The sequence below is a fragment of the Branchiostoma floridae genome, chromosome 2 (assembly GCF_000003815.2).
Source record: "Branchiostoma floridae strain S238N-H82 chromosome 2, Bfl_VNyyK, whole genome shotgun sequence".
Classification (NCBI taxonomy): domain Eukaryota; kingdom Metazoa; phylum Chordata; class Leptocardii; order Amphioxiformes; family Branchiostomatidae; genus Branchiostoma; species Branchiostoma floridae.
The window spans coordinates 6,770,585-6,795,764 of record NC_049980.1 but is presented as its reverse complement, the minus strand read 5'-3'; the positions used below and the strand labels follow the sequence as shown (position 1 = coordinate 6,795,764).

The window sequence follows — 25,180 nt, the reverse complement described above, 5'->3', positions numbered from 1 at the left end:
CTGGATATGAAACAATCCTGTTTGAATATTGTGTACTGTAAAGAATAAAAATTCTCAAAACATTTCTTGACACTGTTGTCTTTCATAAATCATCACACTAGAACCTAGTCAGCATAAATTCCATTTTTACATTGTACTTCTATGTGTCTCAGAAAACATTTATGTAATTATGCATTACTTATTTCTTGATATGAAAACCATTATGTACAATAATTTTATATAACGTCTATATTTCTTTAACTAGGCATTGTGACAGACAGCACTTGAATGAATTTAGTAATTCATACTTTGTGATAAGTTTGTGGTGTTACCACATGATCATATGTTATCTAATAGACAATCACTTAAGTTGTACAACAACTTGTCAATGATTAGCATCAGGGCCATGTAAATCTTAGAGGTTGTCAGGATACATCTAAAATTAAAGGACGTGGAGATTTCAAGATAGATAGCATTAAACTTCAAGAAAAAAGGCACATGTTGAAGAAAAAATCTACAGTCTTTCAACTTTTCAGAATAGCCTGAGAGTTAATCTCTAAAAACAGATTGCAGAGTGATTTGTGTTGGGATCCGCTAGGCTGTGATTGTTGTGTCAAAGCTTGCTGGAGATGGAGCGGTCCTGTTTGGAAGACGGGAAGCCATCATCGAAGGCTGCTTTCAGAACATCGCACAACTGGTCGGCCAGGATGAAGGTCAACTCTTTCTGTTGGGGCAAACAGAAAACTTCTTAACCATGGGGGTTTGCTACATCAAGTTTTATCTCATATTCTGAAAATTGGTGCAGCCAATAGTTCACAGAATTTATGTTGAAGCCTGCAATTGATTGGGAAGACGCAACACAGGTTTGCCTAATATCTTGGTCAGTCAAGCAGGCCTCTAGGAGCAGGATTTGGTCACCACTTGTTTTCATTTCACGACAACTGTTAGACCCTTAAAGTTATAAAAGTCGATTTGCAAATAATTATACAGAAATGAAACATGTAACATTTGGTCAGGAGACAAAAGTGGAAAACGTTCAGTGCAGCAATCAGAATCTGGTCCATCCAATCAAAATCAATGTACAAAACTTTAAAAAGTCATAGCCATTCCAAGGTCAAAAATAATAAAGGTCAAAAGTTGAAGACTAGTGGAAGTCAGAAATTTACATGAGGCATGGACTACTGGTTCATGTAAACTATTGGAAGATGTCATCTGAACTACTTTATATCTTACTGCAATAGAAGCATTTCTACACTTAACGATCGCTTCTCCAGCATGTTCTGTACCCACCCTGACATTACTGGGGATGTCCTGTAGATCCTTCTCATTGCGTTTGGGCAGGATGATCCGTGTGATCCCTGCACGGTGAGCAGCTAGTACCTTCTCCTTAATCCCTCCAACCTATGGCACATGGTCAAGAAGATAGATGACTCAAACCCTGTCTTACAAAACGTAGCTTCAAAAAAGTACCACAACACACAGCATCATGAGCATTTCATGGAGGTAGTCTATCTGTGACAGAACTGAACCAACAGGTGTGATAAACCATTGAGAATAAACATATAAAAAATATTGGTACAATGGAAATGTTTAGTGGTACAGACGTAATCTGTACCACGGTACTTTATAGAATATTTTGCTGTATCATAATTATACTTATGTCTTGGGCCCGTGATGAATATAGAATACAACACGGTGTATTCCGTATCACTCAAGGTACCAGCCCAACCGCGGGAAGGGTCGCCCGACGGCCAAAGGGCTGGGACCGAGGCTGATGCGAAATACACAGTGTTATATCTTATTTATGTCATACCCAACTGAGAAAACCCATGTTTTGATGCAAAATGCGCCACAAGTTGAACAAATTTGGTGTCCTCGGACAAAATGTGTTACAACAGCAATGTTCCAACGTCCGAATCAAACATTCGAATTGCCAACTGTGCCGCACTCGGCCCGCTCGAAATGGTTCGATTTACTCGAAGGAAGCCTGTGTGATACAGACTTCGAGCCTGTGTGATACGGAAGTTATCACACGGTCCAGAACACCCGTATCGAACGTTTTCACGTCCCAGGTATGACATAAGACATAAATACATGATGGCGTGTTCCCCATAACTTCCCGCAGGTCAGATCTATGGCTACTAGGCAATCCTATCCACAGTTACGTTGAACTGTTACCTTGGGTGATATCCAATGTGTTATATTCTATATTGATTGATGTTTATATCGGAGATGTGTGTACTCACCGGAAGCACCACCCCCCTGAGAGTGATCTCTCCTGTCATGGCTGTGTCTGATCTCACCACATGGCCACTAGAAGGAGAGAAAATCTCGTCAACATACAGCAGCACATCGGCAATGGCTGTTCTATCATGGAGGAATCATCATATGATACTGTAAATGCAGAAACTTTCGCGGTGGATTAATGTTCGTGGTTTTCTCGGTGGCTGCTTCACCGCGAATTTAAAACCACCGTGAACATTTTTCCATAACGGTAAGAGACTACAGTACATGGTGCTACCGTGAAAAGTCCATTTTCCTGCTACCGCGAAATTAAATCTCCGCGAACTTAAATGCATTTACAGTACCTTTCATAATATCCAGATAGTTTTGAACATACATGACATGTGAAATACTAAATGGAAACACAAGGCACCCAAATAGCTCTTTTCTAATATAAATGTGTTTTACCCAAAATAGGTTTTCATAACTTTGCACAAATGGTAACTTAATGCCCTTAAACACAACTGACAAAGATTCATGTACATGGTTAATATAAAAAGCCAAATAAGTGCAGAAAAGTGAGGAATGACACGTTCATGTCTAGCGTTGTGCTCATCCTGATATCATGGTCCCTCTATAGACCTGGCTCCTGGCCTCAATTAGTTTGTAACTGGGAGACCCTGGTTTGAATCCAAGGAAAGGCATCCTGGATGAAGCTAGTAGACTGGTTTATTCAACAAGTATGACAAATTAAAAGCGGTCTTGCAGCCCGAAGGGCTGAATTGCACTGCTTGACAGTCTTTTTGTACATTATTTTACACAAACATGATTATAGGATAAATGAATGTGAAGTATACAACTTAGTACAATTGCAAGCTGCATTTGTCTTTCAAAATGGGGGTCCTAATTGTTACAGGGGTAGTCTCAAGCATAAACAGCCTAATTACCCAGATGGGTACCTAATTTTCACAACCAAAGTTTCTGAGGTTGAAGGTAAGAAGAAAACATGACAGGACAGAGAGAGTGTACCTGAAGAGAGATGCCAGGACTGTGACGATGGTGACCCCAGCTGACGGCCCGTCCTTCCCGATAGCCCCTGCAGGGAAGTGGATGTGGACGTCTGTGTTCTCCATCAGGTCCTGCCCTGACTTCTGCACCAGCCCATACTGGCATGGACACATGGGGAGAAAATAAGTGGATCTTTAATTTGTAATCTGAAAACCGCTTTCAAATCGAATGCTTTCTTTAACTCTAACCTTAATCATAACTCTAAAGTACCCCAACCCTAATAGCTAGGTTTAGGCCCTAAACTTAGCTATTAGGCTTGGGGTAAGGGTTAGCATATAAAGTGTCTCATGGTGCATAGTTGTAATCTGAAAACAGCTTTCAAATCCCATACTTTCTTCTCGCAGTTTGCATTCAAGACAAATATGTACTCAGCTTTTTGACCTTGCAAAAGACATCAGCCTGAAATGACACTGTTTAAGTGACATGATAAATGAAATACTGTGCCAAAGGTACAAAATAGAATCGTGAAAAAAGAAGGAAGTGCATGATGAAAATACCAGAAAAAACTGCCAAGAAGCATGTCATTCTAAATGTTGAATTTGTTCTGCTGCCTAATTGGTATCTCGAAGGGGCCATGCCTGTTGGTGACTATTTGCTAATGACATTTGCCAACTTGTTGCAAACTGGTTGCCAATTTGTTGCCTGAAATGGCAAAATTGCTCAAAGGTTACAAAAATTGCAAGAGGCAAAATGTCACAAATTTGTCAAAAATTCTCAAGCTCTCAAAATTTTTTGTCGTCAAAAGGTGTTTGCCTGTGTGTGGATGGTGTTCAGCACCAAGGACAGATGCTGTATCTGTGTGTGAATGATGTTCAGCACAAGTGAGAAGTGTGTTTGCTTATGTATGGATGGTGTTTAGCACCAAGGACAGATGCTGTATCTGTGTGTGAATGATGTTCAGCACAAGTGAGAAGTGTGTTTGCTTATGTATGGATGGTGTTTAGCACCAAGGACAGATGCTGTATATGTGTGTGAATGATGTTCAGCACAAGTGAGAAGTGTGTTTGCTTATGTATGGACGGTGTTTAGCACCAAGGACAGATGCTGTATCTGTGTGTGAATGATGTTCAGCACAAGTGAGAAGTGTGTTTGCTTATGTATGGATGGTGTTTAGCACCAAGGACAGATGCTGTATCTGTGTGTGAATGATGTTCAGCACAAGTGAGAAGTGTGTTTGCTTATGTATGGATGGTGTTTAGCACCAAGGACAGATGCTGTATCTGTGTGTGAATGATGTTCAGCACTAGTAAGAGGTGTGTTTGCTTATGCATGGATGGTGTTCAGCACCAAGGACAGGTGTGTTCACCTGTGTGTGACTAAGGAGAGGTGTGTTTGCTTATGTATGGATGGTGTTTAGCACCAAGGACAGATGCTGTATCTGTGTGTGAATGATGTTCAGCACAAGTGAGAAGTGTGTTTGCTTATGTATGGATGGTGTTTAGCACCAAGGACAGATGCTGTATCTGTGTGTGAATGATGTTCAGCACAAGTGAGAAGTGTGTTTGCTTATGTATGGATGGTGTTTAGCACCAAGGACAGGTGCTGTATCTGTGTGTGAATGATGTTCAGCACTAGTAAGAGGTGTGTTTGCTTATGCATGGATGGTGTTCAGCACCAAGGACAGGTGTGTTCACCTGTGTGTGACTAAGGAGAGGTGTGTTTGCTTATGTATGGATGATGTTCGGCACCAAGGACAGGTGTGTTTGCGTGTGGATGGTGCATGTGTGGATGGTGCATGTGTGGATGGTGTGTACCACATTAAATTTGTCAAAAATTTGTAAAACTCTTGCATTCTTTTGAATCAGTGAGATACCAGCTTTATAGTGTTGTGTATGTACATGTGCCTTGTCAACAGAGCAGATTCTGACGTACGAACGAGAAGACCAGCTCAAAAAAGAACAAGAAACAGCCATGACTTCAAGTACTAGAGTTACCAAGCTAGGATTGATGTGTTAAAAAATTCGTATTTTCCCAGAACTATCGTAGAGTGGAACTTGTTATCACCAAGCACAGTAGGGGCATCTTTTCTGGATAGTTTTAAAGAATGCTTGCAGATAGATGTGCAGAAGTTAGGTGTGACGGATCATTCAGTGTAATATAACCAGCTGCTGCTGCACTCCGCGTGCCTGCAAAGCTGGTGTGTTACGCCGAAGGGCGGTTATACCGGCTATATAGATACAGATAGACCTCACCTCCAGTGCATTACTGCGAAGCCAGCTGATGGCCAGTTGAGCTGACTCCTTCATCACATCACCTGTGGGGAGAGAGAGGAGACTCAGGTGTAAACTAAACATTGTCATACAGTCGAAACAAAACAGTTCTGATGGTGAATCAAAATCTCTTTTGTAGTGCCAGGATAGTGATTTTGGTATCTAATCCTCATTCTGAAATTCGCCATACCAGAGTGTATACATGTGCAACTAATAAAAAGGTAAAGTGGCCGAACACCAGACTGAGGATGAAGAACAGACTAAGCTAGATTTACAATGGGGCTTCACTATGACTTGCGTGTAATAGTCAAGCACACGGGCCATCTCTGCTCGATAAGTGTGTTTCAGTTCTTTTAAGTGCAGAGTTTTGATACTTGAGGCTTATGGTATGCCCGAAGATCCCTTATACAGGGAACCACCAGATTTAATTCACCACCTGAAATGACAAATGCAGCTCAGCGGGGGGAGGGGGGAGGGGGCACCATAGGATCGAACTCAGGCCATCGGATCCACGGAATTAGATCCATATGGCCAAGCAGCAAGGTTTTGTTACGGAGATGTGCACCAAGTTAACCTAATCTATGAAACAAGCCCCTAACCCAGCTGTCCTGTGAGGGTGAGCTGCCCATCTCCATCCATCCTGGTGGCCTCCACAAACATGATCTCTCCTCCCATGGGTGTCCAGGCAAGGCCTGCAAGGAACAAAAAGAAATTTGTTAATAATGCCACAAAAAAAATTTTCAGTACCACTGGTGCATATATAGGGTTTGTCTAGTGTCTCTTGAGTTTGTTACTGGTAAGGTCATGATGATTCAATCATATGGCTGACATCCTCTAATCTGGGTCCCCAAAACTGATGCGAGCGTGCAAAAAAAAAGTTGCCAAAAAGTAGCTTTTCATTATCATCTTAGTGGTCAGAAATGTTTAACAAATGACTTACATGTAATGCATCTAGTGTATGGTACAATAATTGCACAATAATTTTCTTCACTATAATTTTGTTCTTTCACATCTTTTTCTCTTATTCTACAAGACTGGCATCTGTTTTTGTATGGCTGCTTTGTATGGATGAAAATTTACGCACACATGGATGTCATCCATTTAATCAAATCAACATGACCTAACTGCCTACTATATTGTAACAAATGGTGGAAAACTGCCTGTTATCAGTCTGAGAGCAATACAGGCTAAATATGAGAACTGCCTTACCTACTGCCACTCCTGGCTGGTTCAACCTCTGGGACACTTCATGTTCAAACACTGGGGGCTGCAGAAACACAGGCAGAACTTATAAATATGACACAACAACAATCCTAATTGACACAACTTAGGGATAGCAACTTTCATAAGGCCTTCTACATCTTTACATAGTTTTACATTCAAAGAAATGGATACAAATGGAGTAATGTAGATATAGGATGCAAATTAAAGTTTTTGTGTTTGTTTCAAATCGGGAAAAATAGGGTCGAGAAGTCTGAGAAACAACAAATAAGATTGGTGTGGCCAAAAGAGATGGTTATCTTTAATCGCATTTGGACAGAATGGACAAAACCTCTGTGTACATTGTTGCTTGTGTAATGACACTTTCCACCACATTTATACTCTACTCAGACTGCTAAAACTTAAGTTTGGGCAGTTTGGGTGTTGTTGCCATTTTCTGCTTTTCAAAGCTACTCTTCTTATATTGGTCTACAAGACAATTATAGAGCATGGGAAACTACAATGTATTAAAGCATCCATTACAAAGTAAATACAGTTGTACATGTGTGTAAAACATCTGGACAAAGCAAATAACCTCTACATGTAAGTCAATGACCTTCCCAGAATTTTTGAAGGTAGCGAGCCAGGCAGGACTTTGTACCTGTCAGCAACAGGCTCTTGTACAGGGGCCCATTTATACCTGATGAATTATTCACCTATGCCCATAAATGGACTAAGGACAACTTTGTTTGCTTCAGTGAAACCACTGCTGTGATACAGCCTGCACGTATCACACCTGTGCTGAATCAGATAGACAACGTTCTCTAACTCTACTTCTTACACAAGAAGTACTGAATACCCCTCAAGATGCCATTTGACATAGGAAAGACAAATGGAACCTGGAAGGTCAATAGGACCTCAGACAACTACATACAGCTGCTGGGGAAACTTGGTGGGTGTTTCTTACTTGGCCGTTATATTACTACCTTGCACAAGGTTGACAGCTGCAAATATATCTAACATTTAAACTAACAGATTACATATTCATCATAGCTATAGGTGTTTAGTTTTGAAAATATGCTGAGTAGTAGGACCATCAACATCATACATTTCCTAATTTTGCTACCAATTAAGGTACCTAAGCTTGTGAATGTGAATAATGGGTTTTGTTATGTTAAGAAGCTTAAGAGCAGTTTTTTTGGGAAATAAAGGTGGAACTTTGTGGCATCTTTAAAGAGCTCCTTGTTTTTGTGATCATAGAATGGACAGGAAATAAGCGAAATAAAATTAATTTCGTCTTCCAGCATGTTAAACATGCAGTACTGTAATACAGTAGTCTCCACCAAATGCCACAAAAATGTAAAAAAAAAATGTCATGTACTTTTCAAATCTCCAACTCAGTTACATTGATCTTATGTCTGTGTCATTGCCCTCTGATGAATGGCTTTTCCTCAAACCCCCTCCGCCTGATTTAATACAGCCTGTCCTACATTGCTGCGCCCACGGGAAGGAGCCGGACTTTGCGTTTCACAGACTACTGTCCCCTGTACTGTCCTGAAAATTGTCACTGACATGAACAACTTCTAGGAGTTCCTGAAGACATAGCCAAGAAAAGCCTGGATGCAGAGTACCCTCTACAGATGACAGTGTCTGGGGACAGCTTCTCCTCCAAGATGGAGGTGATGGGGAAGACAGTGGAGAACTCCTACACCCTCGGGGTCGAGGGCATGGAGCAAGATGCACTGGGCAAGACAAGGAAGGTGGGTGGGAAAACTAACATCTTCATCTGGAAATGGCGTATCATGTACAGTTATTCTATATATGGCAAAGGAGACAATGTTTTAGCAGCATTCCTTCTTTTGCTAATGGGATGGTAAAAAATTAAGGATGAATTTCATACTGATTTGGGGAAAAATTGCTCTTTATGCAGAGGTTCAGCTCTGGCTGTTTTTTACATGTTTCTTAAGGCATTTTTGCCAGGCTTTCTATTCCGTCCCATTTTCGTCATTGGTCAGCAGACATGAAGAAAACGGAACAAAATAGAAAGCCTGGCAAAAATGCCTAAATACTTGTAAAAAACAGCCAGAGCTGAACCTCTGCTTGAAGAGTAGGCAGAAACCTGGTGATTGCAATTTGGAAAAGAGCTGTATTTGAATTCCAGGATGTGTTTGTGGATTTGTGAAATACAACCCATCTATCTACTTTCTTGCAAACTGCAAGCATTTGAATTCTAGTGCGGCTGCAAATTCTAGTAAGAGTAAAATATGTGGCAAAGGTTTTGCTGCTTTAACTGAGAATCATCCTCTTTGAGCGCTATCTAGTTTTCAGGGAAATAAACAAGTTACACAAGAAACTGTTGATTTTGTGTAGGTGACCTACACCCAGGAAGGGGACTGCCTGGTGTCAGTGTACCCTGACTATGATGGGATGGGGCTGGTGTTCCGACACTCTCGTCGCTTCCTGGACGACAATACCTTACACCTGGTGAGACTTAATCAAATTCAGAACACCAGAAATAAGCCAGGATGTGTCAAAATCATTCTTGTCAAAAGCATGTAGCTTCGAACTGACTTACTTAAGGTTCTATTCGCACCACAATGTAGTATGTTCGTCATGCTTTGTTCAAGAAACATGAAACAGACTTGAAAATAAAGACATTGAGATCTAAGTTGGAAAGAGGCGAAGTCCGGAAGGATGAATAATCTTAAAAATCTTTAAGATCATTGAGCAGAATAGATTGCATTGTCAAGTACAATCCTCATTCTTCAATCCTCTGACCCTCGCCATAGCGAGTGTGTGTGTGTGTGATTGTCACTCTGTCCATGTGAATATATGTCTTTGTCTGTGTCAGCTAGCCTTTTGCGATATCCACAGGCAAGTTAGGCAGCCCTGGCTGTGAGTGCTGAACAGCTTAATCAACTAATAAATCAGCACTCTTGTTTTGTCATCCCTGCTACAGGATATGACAGTGGGGGACCTGGAAGGCTGGTCTGAGTCCAAGAGATGTTAGACATCCCAACTCTTCACAATGTGACCTGCTCTTTCTGAGTGATACTTGTGTTTTGCAGTTGTTTTCACAACAGTCAAAAAGTTCTGTTTGTTTGTTGTTTGGATACTGGTTAAATTTCCTTATGGCATAACAATAATCAGCTGCGTACTAATGATTTCAAGCTGCATATCCAGAATAGATCTATCTGATCTACTGACACTAAGATGGTCCCCTACTCTTTTTGATTAAGTGTAGGTATTTCTAAGTGGTGGAGATTTGGCTCTCCTCAAACACAGGACCTCCATCTCACGTCCTATCTGAGGGACATCCCTAAACTGAAGGTTGATCGTCTCATTTTCAAATGAGTGTATTGAGGGAACTAATTACCTCCATGAAATGTCATGGAATGGAGGTTATATTTTCTGTTATGTGTCTCTGTCTGTGTAGATGATTACTCAAGAACGGCTGGATGGATTGGTTTCATACTTGTTGTGTTGGTGGGGTGTGATGACAGCTCGAATCGATGAGATTTTGGGAGCCGTATCTGTCGTTATAATCGATGTAATAATATCAGAAATCACCCCTATATTTGAGATATATTGGTACAGGCATCGTGCTTTATGTGTTTGTTAATGGGCTTAGCTCCAAGCAGATGGTGAGGTGACAGCTGTTTGGGGAACCCCGAGTTTTTTAAATATGATAATTAGTTTTATTTATGTCTGCTTAGGATATCATGGAGATGTGAAGCGTAAGTATAATTCTAAGAAGTTGAGGTACATTTAACAATAATGCTTAACAGGTATGGATGTCTCACATACATGTGTACTGTACTGCTGATTTGAGTGACATGGTGATTAAAATGCCATTAGGTCCTCTCATCTGGGTTGGGTGTCAGAAGTTTTATGGGCGATACAGATGTTCTGATTTTGTTACGATAAGGGACAGTTGTTAGTTGTCTCTTTCGTAGCCAATGGTACTTAATTGTTTTTTAGCAGACGGGGTTGGCGCCAAGTATTCATCTTACAGTTGATGTAGGGCTATCAGAGGAAAGTGTGCATCTCGTTTTTGTACCGTGTGAACAGCTGATGTTATGACATATTGGTGGAAAATCAAATCACCATCTGACTAAAGTTGGCCACATCCCTTCTTCTTTCTGAGTTTCCCAACTTCCTCCCACCACACAGCTCTGAGGCACATAGTCGAACCTCAATAATGCTGACAACCTTAGACAATTTAAATGCCAAACATCAAGCTTAAGGAACACCACGCTACCATATGCCGTCGACCTCTTAAACGCACATTACACAAACAAGTGTCACATTTTGATAATTACTAATCAGATGGACATCCTCTGTGTCATCAAGGACGTTATCCTTGGTGTCATTAAATAAATACACCACTAGTCTACTTTCCCATAACATTTATATTATACAACCATTACTCTCAAATACAACCGACTATAAACATACATACCATCCACAAAAAAGCAATAAATATTTCATGGAGGTATGAGGTCCCCGAACTCTAGTTTCAAATGCATTCCAAAGGGCAGGACATAAGAATATATCAGCCTTTACACTATGCGATGCAAGTTGTTGTGAATACACCCACTATTGGCTGATGCAATTTGTAAACACCTACATTGTAGTCCTGACTTACCCCCAGTATATCCTTGACAGCATGGTCATCAATGACAATAGGCAGGTTGGGAGGGTGGTCCACATGGGGAACCTTGATGTCCTCATCTGCAGCATGGACCTCCTCTGTCTTGTCTTCTTCTTTACTCTGTACATAGAATCACAAACGGCATCAGGAGTTGCCAGGAAAAGGCATTAATCAAAGCGGGATATGGTGATGGAGATCAAAATGATGCTGAATGTCCTTTTTACAAGAAATAGCCCAAAATCTGTCTCTCCTTTTAAGTGCCAATTGCAGTAAGGAAAAGTTTTTTTGGAAATCACAGCTTTGGATGGAAAAAAGAAAGATGCTGAATGTCCTTTTTACTGGGAATAACCCAAAATTTATCTCTCCTTTTCAGTGACAATAAAGATGAGTGTGTGAACTTTTAAAGTCTTTCTTTCATATGCATTGTGTACCTATTTTGAGGAAAAGATGCAGTGCCAATTGCAACTGTCTGAAGTACAAGCAAACATTACTGTACTACTGTCATCACAAACAGTACAAGTGCCCAGAATTGGATCCAGATGTCAACAAAATAAAATCCACATAATGAGGTACATTGTAAGAATGGACTTACTGGTATGTCGATGAAGGTTAGACATCCAGGTATAAGATATGCCAAAAAGCAGGCAGCTGGACATGATTTTGGAAATGGTCAAACATTTCAGATAACATCCATTATCTTTTGTCAGTGACAGTGAAGGGATCTCATTGGAGAGCAGGTTTATATTATTCTACACTTACTGGTACTTCTTTGTTTTCGGCAGCATGTTGTTTGGGTTTTGGAAGCCCTTCTGCCACTTTGACGGCCACGGCTCTGCACACGGCACCGAGTCTCCTCTCCAGGGTCCGCACACCTGCCTCACGGGTGTACCTGCCAACTGGAATGTCCCAAAGAAATCACAGTCGTCAGAAAGGGTATTCTAAACTAATATAACTACATACTAGTACCAAAAACCATGATTGTGACATTATCACCATTCTTACAGAGGACAAGACCCTGTACAGCAGTAGAAAATGCATTCACTTGAATGTAGAGCTCAATACATGTGTGTTTTAGAAATGTTAAATAGACATTGAACATTTATCTTCAGACATCTGACAGACATTATCAGAATGATGTATAAGACAATTAGAAGTCTTCCCCCAAAGGACCTTGCAAAGTCATTATACAACCTTAAGGACATTCTTACAGAAAAGGTCCAGAAAAATATATATATATGATTAAATAATCAGTGTCAAAAACTTTCACATTTCAAGACATTCCCGGCTCTACTAGTGATTATGCAGATCATTCAATTTCATACCAAGTTTACATTAACATATTCATAGCAAGTTGAGTAAATTTAACCAAAACAGCTTACTGATGGTTTTAAGACCTTCCTCAGAGAACTGCAATTGTTCACCAGTCAGACCATGCTCCTGAGTGGGGAAAGTAATTCAGCATATTTAACCATCATATTATGAGTTAACCACTCACCTCAAGATGTACACGGTGCCATAAATCTGGTCATTTGCTATAACCAACAAATAAAACCACTGAGTGAGCGAAGTGAAGGCAAACTATTTTATGTATATATACATCAAACTCGTCATAGCAAGGTTTCTATTTACAAGCAGGATCTATCATATTCAACAACCAACTTTTCAAAAAGATATCCTTGAAAAAGCTGTTCCAACTCTGGTGTATGATAACATTTATGATAACGTTTGGTATTAAACCAAAAGCTGTTCCGACCTTGAGTTGCTTGGGAACGAGATGCCTGGTTGCTATGTGGTGCTTCTCCTCCTGAGTGTACCCCGGGACAGAGATGACCTCCATCCTGTCCAGGAGAGCGGGCGGGATGGTGGCCGTGGTGTTGGCGGTCGCTATGAAGATGACCTGTGACAGGTCAAAGGGCACGTTCAGGTAGCTGGGGGTTTGGTTAGGGATATTAGGTTACATTTTCATTGTGATTGACTATTATAATATCATCTTTCTGGATCAGGAATTCATGCATGGGGCAGAAACAGAATTCAAATGCAATAAACAGTTCTGTAAGAAAGAGGTATCAGTCATCCCTGTATCTGTTGCAGAATGAAGGCCAAATCTGCATAAATACTGATGATGATGATCAGTGAAACAATGAGGAGGAACAAGCTTTAATTTTGTTACATAGCCAAGCGATAAGTGCCAAAGGTATGGTTTAAACACACTGACACCACATGATTATATAAAAATCAGCTCTTGACTCACTACAAATGTGGTACAATGCTGTACTAGTAGAGTACTCTTACTACTCTATAAGTTTGACATGAAAAGGATACTGATCTGTGAAGTGGGCGTTCTGTTCAGGATCCAGCACCTCCAGGAGTGCTGATGCTGGGTCTCCCTGCAGGCTCCTGCCCTATAGATAAATACAAAGGAAGCAGATCTTAGAATTCACCTTCTTACGCAGTTAGACATCAGTTACAATTTGACAAACTGTATCATGGAAGACATTTCAGCAAGGACGTTATATAACATCCTTAGTTTCAGACAAAAAAGGAATCCAAAAGATGTCTGAATCCCCATCTACATGTAACTTGGCAGGCAAACTTGTATGGGACATCAGGGCATGAACTGTCATAAATTGTATCATGGAAGACATTACAGACAAAAAAATGTTCCCAACATGTTTTTCTGTAACCTGAATTTTCAAGACTTGGGGGTAGTGGGTTGTTGTCCACAGTGTCTAGGGCATGGTATTGTGAGGCAGATTCCAACCCTCTCCTTCCACTGCTTTTAACCTCACCAACAAATAAGGTACTTTGTTAAGGGGCAAATGAGTGGAGCGAGGGAACTCTTGTTAAGTGCCTTTCCCAAGAGCAGGTTTGAGCATGATAGGATTCAAACCCTGGACTTTTGTGTCCTGGGCCAAAAACTCTGCAGTTATGCCGGCACATGACCCCACTTTACTAGTCAACAGACATGATACGTGATATAAAATAGTAAACATACCAGTTTGTCCACCTCGTCCAGTAAGAAGAGCGGGTTGTTGGTGCCCACAGTCCTCAGCCCCTGGATGACACGCCCAGGCATGCTGCCGATGTATGTCCTCCGGTGACCCCGGATGTCCGAGGAGTCCACCACGCCTCCTAAGGAAATCCTGTAGGATGTGAACAATCATGGATACTGTCAGCATTAGGTTGGCTCCTTGAGACATTTTTTCTAAGTTAGGCATGTTGATTCAATCATATGGACAACAATTTTAAATGTTTCCAAATAAAGATATAGTTTTCAAGCTTAAGCTTACTGTAAATTGCATAAAATGAGCAAGTATATGTCAAAACTTGCAGAAACATACAAGAAAACTGATACTATTGTTATGGTATGCCAAAGTCAATTCAAAAGTCAAGGAAGAAGACGTGAAAGAACAACAATGAAGAATCTATTGTTTGGAACACTCTGTGTCATGACATTTGTTCAACCTCATTGACCCTCTAAAAATGAGATGAAGGTAGCTTTTTTTGTCAAACTCTTTTCTTTTATTCGCATGATTGCATTAGTTTTGGGGTTTCCAGGAGATGTCATCCATACATAATCGAATCAACATATAATCATTATGTAAATGCACACATTCAGATAACAGATACCAGTTTGTAGATAACACTTCAAAATCAACACAATCCTTCAGCAAAGACTTCCCCAGAATGACCTCCTGACCTGTGGAACTCCCTTCCGAGAATCTGGGCAATGGACCTGCCCACACTGGTCTTCCCCACCCCCGGGGGTCCGACAAAGCAGAGTATGGGCCCCCTCAGGTTGTTCTTGAGCTGTCGGACGGCCAGGTACTCCATAACTCGCTGCTTCAGCTTGTCCAGTCCGTAATGGTCAGCATCGAGGTCTTCCCTGAATATGAAATCAGTTGGCATCTACTTAATATATTATTTAGACAAATGATATTCAGCATTTGAGGTATGATCTATACAAGTACAAGTGTACATTGTTTGTTTGTATTGCATACTGTAAATGCATTTAAGTTTGCGGGGATTTAATTTTGCGGTAGCGGGAAAAGGGACTTTTCGCGGTGGTTTTAATTTCGCGGTGTACGTAGCACCATGCACTGTAATCTCTTACTGTTATGGAAAAATATTCGCCGTGGATTTAAATTCGCAGTGAAGCAGCCGCTGCAAAAACCGTGAACATTAATCCACCGCGAACATTTCTGCATTTACAGTACTTGGTAAACTGCTTCATCGCGCAACACACCAGGTTTGTACTGAAGGGCATATTGGGACAGATTTTTCACCAGAAACAACCCCTACTCTTTTTGATAAGTGTGGTGGGTTCTTTTATGTACTTGAGGTACGGCCCTCCTCAAACATATGGGAAGTATCTAAGTGACATCTCTAACTGTAGTTAACTTTCACCTTAGTGAAGTAAGGAAAGCTTGTCAAGTGCCTTTCCTAACAGCAAACATTAACAAGACATGTCAGGGGATTCAAACCCAGGACCTTTTGGGTCTGGGCCAAACACCCTACCATTTCCTTAAGATGATGACGGTGTTTGCAAAATATTTATCAATTCAAACCGTTACAAGAGGCATGGCCTAGCCATGTCTTGTCTTAACAATTACATTATTCTCTACGTAGCCTGCTTGTATGTAACTACTCCAAAAATGGCAACCACAGCTTAAATGACAACATGATCAAGTTTGATGTACCTGGCATGTGTGATGTCCAGCTGGTAAGGACTGCTCTTGGACCACGGCAGCTCGGCCATCAACTCAAGGTAGTTCCTATAGAAGGGAATAACCAGTAATGTCAAAACTTTGAGCAAAATTCTACAGATAGAAAGTGTCACTCAACACTAAGTACTTGTTGCTACTCTGAGTTACTACTAAGATGACAAAAAGTTTGACCAGATCCAGACAAAGTGAACAGACCTGATGACAGCATGGTCCGGCATAGCTGCTGGCATCTTCTTCAGTCGCTGGATTTGGGGAATGAAAAGTTTGTCTTATACAGCTATTATGAATTGGCTAAAGGCATGTCTGAGATTATAAAAATCTAACAATCTCTCATTCAGTTTCTTTCAGTTCTTTGATTTCTCATATAGGCCTGCATGTGCATTATTATGTATGAGTTGACAATTATAGATTGTTTTCTTGAGTTCAATGATATCATATCCTTTAATTTGCAAATACATGTACGGAGTATATATAATCTAGCTAATACAGAAGGCTGCACTGCATGATTAATGGAAATATCATCACAGTAAAAGAATTATTTCTGGATATCTACTTACCTTTAACTCTCTGGTAGCAACTTTCAGAGCTTGGGCTGGAAGGTTGGCTTGTCTACAGGAAAACAGGAAAGATAATCATACAAATGTACTCTACTTAAACAAGGGAGCACTGTAAATTCTAATATGCCTATTGAAGTCCATATACATTTTATTATACGTATGTCAGAAATATAGAATACAGCACAGCGTATTCTGTATCACACAAGGTATCAGCCCAGCCATGGGCAGGATTGCCCGACGACCAGAGGCCAGAGAGTGATCCGTCAATGTGAGGGCTGAAACTGTGTTGTATTTTATTCATGTCATAATCATATCCACCCGAGAAAACACACATTTCAAAGCCAATTAATGTGCCAGAAGTTGAGAAAATTTGGTGTCTGTGAACAAAAATTGCAACATCAACAATTAGAACATTACAACCCGGCACTCAAAATTTTTGACTGTGTCACACTCTTCCCATTCAAAGTGCATTTCGATCAATTTGATGTGTACAAGTAGAACCCCATGTGATATACTGTAATTCCTGATTTTTTCAATGTACTGTTATGTTCACGGTTTTCACGGTGACGACTGTAACGTGAACTTATCATTACTGATAACAAATGATTCACAGCCATTTTCTATGTGCACTTGCCGCAACAGTGAACATTTAGTTCCGAGAATAAGTTAAATTTTCTCAGACCTTGAAAGTTTGGTACTGAGAAGACAAAGTGAATTACAGTAGCAAGGAGAAAAGCTCTTTGGATATAGCAATTTATCACCTGGCCTGAAACACCAGTATTGAATATTATTGCGGTGAGGCATCAGGGTGAGAATGGTGAGCCATGACATAAACAGCATTATGATATTACTTGATTTTGTTCTCCAGCTCAGCAATCTCATCCACCTCCCCATCATCATCCTGGTCGCCCACTATCCTGATGGATCGCTTGCCCCCCTCCCCAGGGGGCTTCACCACAATGCGGACGTCAGGTCTTTTCTTGTTCTTCTTGTTTCCCTGTTCCTTGGAATTCTGAAGAAGTCTCAAACCCTGTGGGTGTCAAAAGGTGTGACAATTATGATGTGTTCATGACATCATGTGTACACACACAACGGAATTCAACCACATGTCTGATTCTTCTGAATCAGAGTGTAACACTAAAATAATTGGACTTAACCAAATCTTTTAAATGATCAATTTCAGTCTTTGTCAAGGAATGAGTAATTCACCACCTCTGCTATCCTACCGCTTCACGTAATGCTGATAGAACATGTGATGCAATGAGCAGTGGATCATAAGTTGAAGAGAGTCTATGGTGCCCCACATAGATGTTTTGGTTTTGGAAGTTAACTCTGATTCAAAGTGACTTCGAATTCTACCAACACAAATCAACTTTCAAGTTATGAGTGATCCTTGCATGGATCCAGATGATGTAGGTTACAATGCATTACCTCAATCTGCCTGATGAGAAGTGGGAGAGTCTTCTCAAACCGTTCCCTCAGGTCCACTGCATCCAGAACCTGACATCCAACACAATTTCATATGAGAAATAATAGCTAGCTGGCTCTATCTCCTAGAGTTCAAACATAAAGGTTACCTGCAGCTCACAGATGCGGTCCCAAATGTTAATTTCGATGTGAAACAGTCAGAAATGCCCTGAGCTGCAAAAAGGTGACAAATGGTAACCAAAACTCTGGTGGAATAAAGCACTTGGATGTGTACTATCAATATGTTATTTAGTGACTTACATAGGTGATGAAACTATTGATGGATTTTGGTGCTTTTAGGGGTTAATCGTGTTTTTTTTTTGCCCCTAGATCGAGATACGGGATATAGGAAATACTTAGCTGCATTATTATTCACCAAGGGTGCATATTACTCACCTGTAATTTCTCCTTATATGAAGCTTTCACAATCGAGGCAAAAACATCAGGCAGATGCTGAGATGGAAGACTGTCCAGCATTTTCTGCAAGAAATTGTCAAGTAAACAATATAACAATCTTAATAGCTTTGAAAAGCCTACACATAATAGAATGAAGGAAATCTTACCATCAGGATCCAAGAATCTGGCAAACCATTGTGACAGCCATCAGAATCAGTCCTTGATGTGTCATCTGACCTTTATGCTTGAAATAATATGCAACATTGGAACAAATTTGAAATAGTTCTGAATGGCATTTTCTGCAAAACAGCTGTCCATAAAGGCACAAGTATCATGTGACTGTAGCTCTACTATAATGTTTAAACGCTAATTTAACAGTAACACCACTAACCTTGAGTTTTGCCACAACAGGTACAGTGATGTCCAACATGTCCACCAGAACATGGGCCTTCTCCTTAAACGTGTCCAGCAGTGTGGCTAACTCTTCATCACTCACATCTGTGGGAAGCATATATAATTATCATCTGAGAGTTACTCAAGAAAGCTTTTGAATACAAATCAGGCATAATCAGGCATAAATGATCAGGCATAAATGGACATTAGACCATGTTGCTTTAATATATGGATGACATGTGCATCAATTTTTGTCTATTTCCAAAAAAAAAGTTGATAATGAAAACTTTGCCAGACTTTTTTTCTTCCTAGCTCGCATCAGTTTTGGGATTTCCAATGATGTCATCCATGTAATGAACACAAGATGGCCTTATACATGTTACATGTACACTTGAAATGAGGAAATATCATGGGAATAAACAGTGTCTCTTGTCACAAATCTGCCTTTGACAGAGCATGTTGAGTGAGTCAGAGTGTAAAGTCATCTAAGATACAATGATCATTTTCGAAAGATATGCACAAAAATTGTACGGCCCACATTGAAATCATTCTGCATCATCAAATTACCAGTAAGATCTCCAGGCAGCTTGTCCAGCTGGGTAACATGTGCAATGGGATACGGCATCTCCTGAACAAAGTCAACCACTTTGAACCGGCACAGACCTGTCACCAGCAGGGTATAGGCCGGTTTGGGCCAGTTGGTACCGGTCACCTGGGCGACCACAGCTGCAGTGCCTATCTCATGGAGGGCTGCAAGGTCCTCTGTCTGTGATAATCGTAAAAAAGCAGACACACCATTAGAATTAGCATATCAAGTTATCAAGTAATTGCACAACAAGGGCAACACCTAAGAAAAAGAGTGAAAATTATTACTGGTTATGTTGTATTTGCTGCTGAAAAATCGAGAAGGAAAATTTGGTGAATTCTGCACTTAACATTGATAAAATAGAGAATCATTGCATTATCTGAAAGGTAAATTTAAGCAGGAATAGTAGCTCCAGAACTGTTCTATACAGTTAAACACATAAAGAGGCTGCTGTGACCCACACAGGGCTTCCTGCACCCAACTTACATCTACATGTACAGGAGGATGTGCAGATCAAGGGTTGGCCTGCACAGCCCTATGAGTGCCTGCAAAGGAGTACAACTCACCACCGATCTTCAGAAGTGAAGACCCAGCCATCACATCATGATAAAGAGTGAGCAGTGCCATTACATGTATAGGCAACTTTAAAACTGTTTTGTATATATACAAAAAAAAATACAATAAGCAGAATATTACAACCCTACCTGTGGGTCCTTGCTGGTGGTTGTTGCCACACCTATAATGATGCTGCTGAGACTGTTCCTCTTCATCACATGGTTCTTCACCAGCTGCATGCTACAGAGACAGAAACAGTCAGATTTATAGATGCCACAAAATGCATTTTAGGTCAATGACTTTGTGTACTTCTTCTTCTGTTTGTTGATCATTATGGCACGTACACAAGGTACCTAAATTGAATGATCCATTCCCACTGGGAAGGACCCCTACTCTTGGTGTGGCTCTCCCCAAACACAGGACCTCCATTTTATGTCCTATCGGAGGGAAGGCTCTAGCCGAAGCTATAGTACTCATTTTCACCTAAGTGAAGCAAGGAAAGTTGTGTATACTGCCTTTCCCAAGGGCACAATATCAGTAACATGGCAGGTTTCAAACCCAGACTTCTTGGGTCTGAGCACAAAGTGCTGCCAGCTACGGCACACGGTCACCATATGCAGGCAGTTCAGTGACCTTACTAACTGTGGCTTCAAAAAGACAGGTGAACTTTGCCACAGTTACACAACATTTTCATGATTGACTAAATCAAATGCGAGCTGAATCAATATTATCTTTAAGTAAAACATGTCAAAACGAAGACGAAACACACAGAAAATCTTTTGCAATGTTCAATTGTTAAGGTGATTTGACAACTTGTAATTGTAAATACATGAATAGGTGTATGATGTAACACAATTTGATTATTCGTGTACACTGAATTGGACTTAAAGTTGATGTTTGTTTCATATCAAGTGCACGTTTGAGTGTACACTGAATAGTATTATTTATCTGTTTATCACACAAAGATATGCGATCATAATTTTCTCTGAAATACAGCCATTTCACACGCCAAAACCTATGTAAATAGCTCACTATACTTACGTAAACCAACTTGCGTAAACACACAACAAAATTTCTTAGGTAGAAAAATGAGTATAACAGACGTTTTGTGCGTCCAAACAACGTGACAACCATTCAGAATGATACCTACTTTCTCGGAGCATGGACAGGTATCCTCATGGAGGACCCTGGCAGCAAGACGCCGCCAGAAACCACCAAAATCGGCAGCCGACTCGGAATCCTGACCGACCTGGGCGCCATGTTGGAAGGTACAAAGGTCAACCCTCGCGAAACTTCCGTGACCTTTCACCCGGAAGCTGTCTGGAAACGTGCACTGACTTCCGGCGAGACAGGGCGCAACCGGCGGTTGCAGGTTTGTGTTTCTAAAATGTTCTCTTTAAAGTTTGTAACAGATTTAAAGAGATAACGTTAGACTGAGAATGTTTAGGAAGATCGTTTAGATGGGAACTGTAGAAGTGGTTGAAAATGTCACGGTCTGGAAACTCAGAAACACGTCTTCCAAGAAGAAGATAGCGATCGATTCAATATGTTTTGGCGCCCGGCATGCAAGGTGGGGAGGGGGGCGGTACGGTATTTGCATGCACAAGTAGCCACGAGTGGAATTTCAGTCGTATATGATTTGTGAACATGGTAGAGGTACAGATTTTGGACCAATTAACTGTATAGATAAGTAATGTCATGAATATTGTATTAAAATTTGAATGAATGGAAGGGGGAGGGGTCAAGATCAGTGAAAGTGAAGTTGGACAGTGGATTTGAGAATGATCAAAAGCACTTAGGTCATGCCATGTCTTACATGGTGTAACTGTAACTGCAGGGTGTTTGGACCAGAACCCAGAGGTCCTAGGTTTAATAACTTTAATGTGTCCACAAATGACCTAGTGGTATCCCTGATCAATCAAAGTTTCATGCTTGTCAGAGGATCTACTTCCCAGTGTAGGGGCATCTAGTGCGTCCAATTTCTTGTAATTTCTAAATTTAAAAAAAAGCGTCCAAATGACGCCTGGACGCATGCCTGGCTAAGACTTAAAAAGCTGTATATTTTTATCTTACAGAAGTGTGGCGAGGCTTGGCATTGGCATGCATTAAAGCAGTACACTGTGACTACCCACGGGAATGGAGGCCATACTAGAGGATCTACACAAGCTGAGTATTGCTGAGCTTCGGCAGAAGATGAAGGAGGAAGGCCAGCCCATGGGACCAATTACCTCCACCACGCGTCTCCTGTTTGAAAAACGGCTGGCTCAGGCGCTGTACAGTAAAAACAACCCCGAGCACTCAGGAGAGGACGTCCCAGACTCTAGTCAAGATGCGGGGAGTGTTAGTAGTAGTGAAAGTACTGTGACAAACAGCACCAATGTGACACCGTCGTCACAAACAGCAGTATCAAGTGGTATTTCTAATGGAAGCAGCAGTAGCAATGACAGGGGAGGGGAAGACGGATCGCAAGCACAGGTAGAAGAGGAGGTAGAGGGAGAAACCACGTACTATGCTGTCTCCCTGCCCCCTAGCGACATATCATTGGCCGCTCACGCAAACGGCCTTGACCCTGATCAACCTCACGTGTACACCAAGAGGTCGGAGGCATTGACGACCCTGAAGAAGATCAAAGGGGCGCGTTTCAAGGCTTTTAAAAACAGGAAGGATGCTACCGACTTCTCATTACAGAAGACACCGCCGGTGCCAGTGGTGAAACCTGAAGCAGATGCTGAAGCCACAAAGGGAGAGAGGGCCAACAATTTCAAGGCCCCCAAGGTGCCTGAGCTGAACCGTCTGAGGAAGAGTATAGAGCAAGGGGACAAGTTGACGTTCACGGAGACCGTCTGGACCAACCCGAGGTTTCTCATCAGTTCAGGGGACACTCCTGTAATACTTCAGGAGGGCTCTAGGTGGAGCGCTTTACACGTCGCAGCCAAAGCCAATCTGCCCAACATGTGTGACTTGGTGCTGGACATCCTACAGGATCGTGAGTTCCTTCAGCTGATGTATCCGGGGGATGATCCTGCTACAGAGGCGAGAAGGCAGAAGTTCCTTGTGGACTTGTACTTGAACACCCCAGACAAGGGGAATTGTGAAACTCCCCTCCACTTTGCCTGCAAGTTTGGGCATGTGGACGTGGTCCGTGCTCTGGTCGCTCACCCGTCTTTGGACAAGACTATCAAGAACAGATACGACCAGACAGCGAGGGACATCATCTGCAGTAGATGTCCGGATGGACCGGATTCAAAACGAGCACAGCAAATCAGGAAGCTACTGGAAGAATCGTACTTCGTGCCCCTTTTCCGTGCAGAAGACAACTGTCTGCAGCCGTTGGTTGGAGAACCGTGGTCACCTGACCAGAGCGGTAGCCCCGTACGGCCCCTGCGGCATTCCCAGGGCAGCCCCGTTGCCGTCACCCCTCCCAGAGGTGCCGTTTCCGCAAACCCTGCCAGTCCGACCATGAGAGTGGCGGCTGTGGCGGGGCCCATGTCTCCGGCAGAGGCTGCCAGGTTCCACCAGAAGTGGAAGACTCCCCCCCACAGTCCCGACTACCTGCACGTCCACAACATCAGGAGGGGGGACAACGACAGGGGCCTGGAGAGGATCGGGCGCGACCTTGCGCACGACCTTCACATCCCGTGGAAGGAGAAGTGGGACTTCTTAAAGACAAACTTGGATCTAGCAACGGACGAGGGCCTGAGCAAACTCGAGGAGTACTTCGCAACGAGAAACAAGTGTTCTGAATACGAAAACTCAAAATCTGTTCCCAAGCCCTCCCCTCCAGACATATGTACAGCAACTCCTTGCAGGGAGTCCAAGGTCAATGTCACTCCTCCGGAATGTAATTCCATCTCCATGGCAGCGTACTATCTCCAGGATGACGAATCAGATGAAGACACCCTGTTCACCCCCACATCCGACACCAAAGTTACAGTTGACAAGAGTTCACCCAGAGAAATAGCCGGAGCTGACACAGAAGAAGAGTTGGATGTTGCAGACAGAGATGCCATCATTATGGACAAGATAAAGACAAACCCATTCTCTCCTTTGCTGAAAGATAGTAGCAGTTCAGATATAGACTCGTACCTATCCTGGAGGGAGAGCCTAGGAGAGGCGACCGACGCAACAAACACGGACGAACCGGACGTGAACTTGTCGACCTTTTTTGCAAAACTCGCTCTCAGAAGCCCAAAACAAGGATCACCAAGCAGTGAAAAGGGAAGCACTAAGATAAAGGGTGCCAGCAGTATAGACATGTGCACCCCTTGTAGAAAAGGTGGACCACCAAAACCCTTTTTCATAGATGGGGACAGGCCAACTAAACTAGACTTGGACGTGTTCCATGCTCTACAGGGTGTCGCCATCCCGACAGAGAAGTATCCTAACATAGTGAGATGGAGGTGCGTGATCACATCATACACAGAGCAGGCGAGGCAGAGTTGGCCTAGCCCAGCTGGACTCCACAGACAGAGGAGACACACCTTCAGCACCAGGAGCCCTCTAGCAGCTCCCAGTATTATGACAGGCTCACAGCCACGCCAGGGCCACAGGGATACAGCAGACTCGGACAACGATGACCTTAAGCAAGAGTTGTTCAGAGGAGAGCCGGAGCCTAAACTGACTGACATTATTTATCAGTGGATGTAATCTATGTAGATAGCAAAATTAGTAAGAAATGGCACTCTAAAATGTGGCGTAAGGAGCTGTATAAGTGTCTTTGAATTTTGCTAGAGAGAGAGAGACCAAGAGAACATATATTTTAGTGTAGGATGAATGAATATATTTGCATTCTCAATATCTATTTCCATATTTGGATTAGATTGCTTACTGAATTTTAGGCCAGATACTGATCAGATTGCAGTGTTTGGAAATATTTCTTGCAAATAGATGTACATAAAGAAAAGCCCCTGATACAAGTTTGTAATTGTTATGTCTAAATATGTTACATGTAAAATTCCAGTTACAACCAAACATCTCTGCACAGTTCATCCATCACCATTTACAAAGTCCTAGAATTATCAACAACATATTTATCGGAAGATTTTAAACCACAAGTCAGTGCAGCACAGGCAAGTTAGGACGGCCACAACTAGGCTTTGTATGGGATCTTTACTTCTTGATATGTGATAACTGTTAATGTAATTCTAAAGGTAGTTGTTTGTGTC

The 25,180-nt window shown here is 41.8% G+C and overlaps 3 protein-coding genes across 3 annotated transcripts; 2 read left to right on the top strand and 1 right to left on the bottom strand.

Moving 5' to 3' along the window:
• Positions 1-266: 266 nt before the first annotated feature.
• On the bottom strand, positions 267-21,350 carry LOC118409527 (lon protease homolog 2, peroxisomal-like). Its single transcript, XM_035810612.1, has 24 exons — positions 21,166-21,350; positions 20,165-20,255; positions 19,442-19,640; positions 18,873-18,979; positions 18,482-18,565; positions 18,050-18,118; positions 17,470-17,648; positions 16,619-16,670; positions 16,257-16,303; positions 16,035-16,109; positions 15,035-15,220; positions 14,330-14,477; positions 13,657-13,736; positions 13,088-13,262; positions 12,714-12,771; positions 12,094-12,230; positions 11,329-11,454; positions 6,690-6,747; positions 6,080-6,172; positions 5,463-5,524; positions 3,232-3,368; positions 2,226-2,292; positions 1,270-1,380; positions 267-703 (listed from the first exon to the last, which is right to left on the bottom strand). The coding sequence occupies exons 1-24, from the start codon at positions 21,273-21,275 to the stop codon at positions 593-595; spliced, it is 2,562 nt and encodes an 853-aa protein (XP_035666505.1). The 5' UTR covers positions 21,276-21,350; the 3' UTR covers positions 267-592.
• LOC118409529 (fatty acid-binding protein 2, liver-like) lies at positions 7,520-9,916 on the top strand. The gene is made up of 4 exons (XM_035810615.1): positions 7,520-7,632; positions 8,268-8,440; positions 9,051-9,164; positions 9,640-9,916. The coding sequence occupies exons 1-4, from the start codon at positions 7,548-7,550 to the stop codon at positions 9,688-9,690; spliced, it is 423 nt and encodes a 140-aa protein (XP_035666508.1). The 5' UTR covers positions 7,520-7,547; the 3' UTR covers positions 9,691-9,916.
• LOC118409528 (ankyrin repeat and LEM domain-containing protein 2-like) lies at positions 21,262-25,180 on the top strand. Its single transcript, XM_035810613.1, has 2 exons — positions 21,262-21,387; positions 22,091-25,180. Exon 2 carries the CDS (start codon positions 22,152-22,154, stop codon positions 24,660-24,662), a length of 2,511 nt encoding a protein of 836 aa, XP_035666506.1. The 5' UTR covers positions 21,262-21,387; positions 22,091-22,151; the 3' UTR covers positions 24,663-25,180.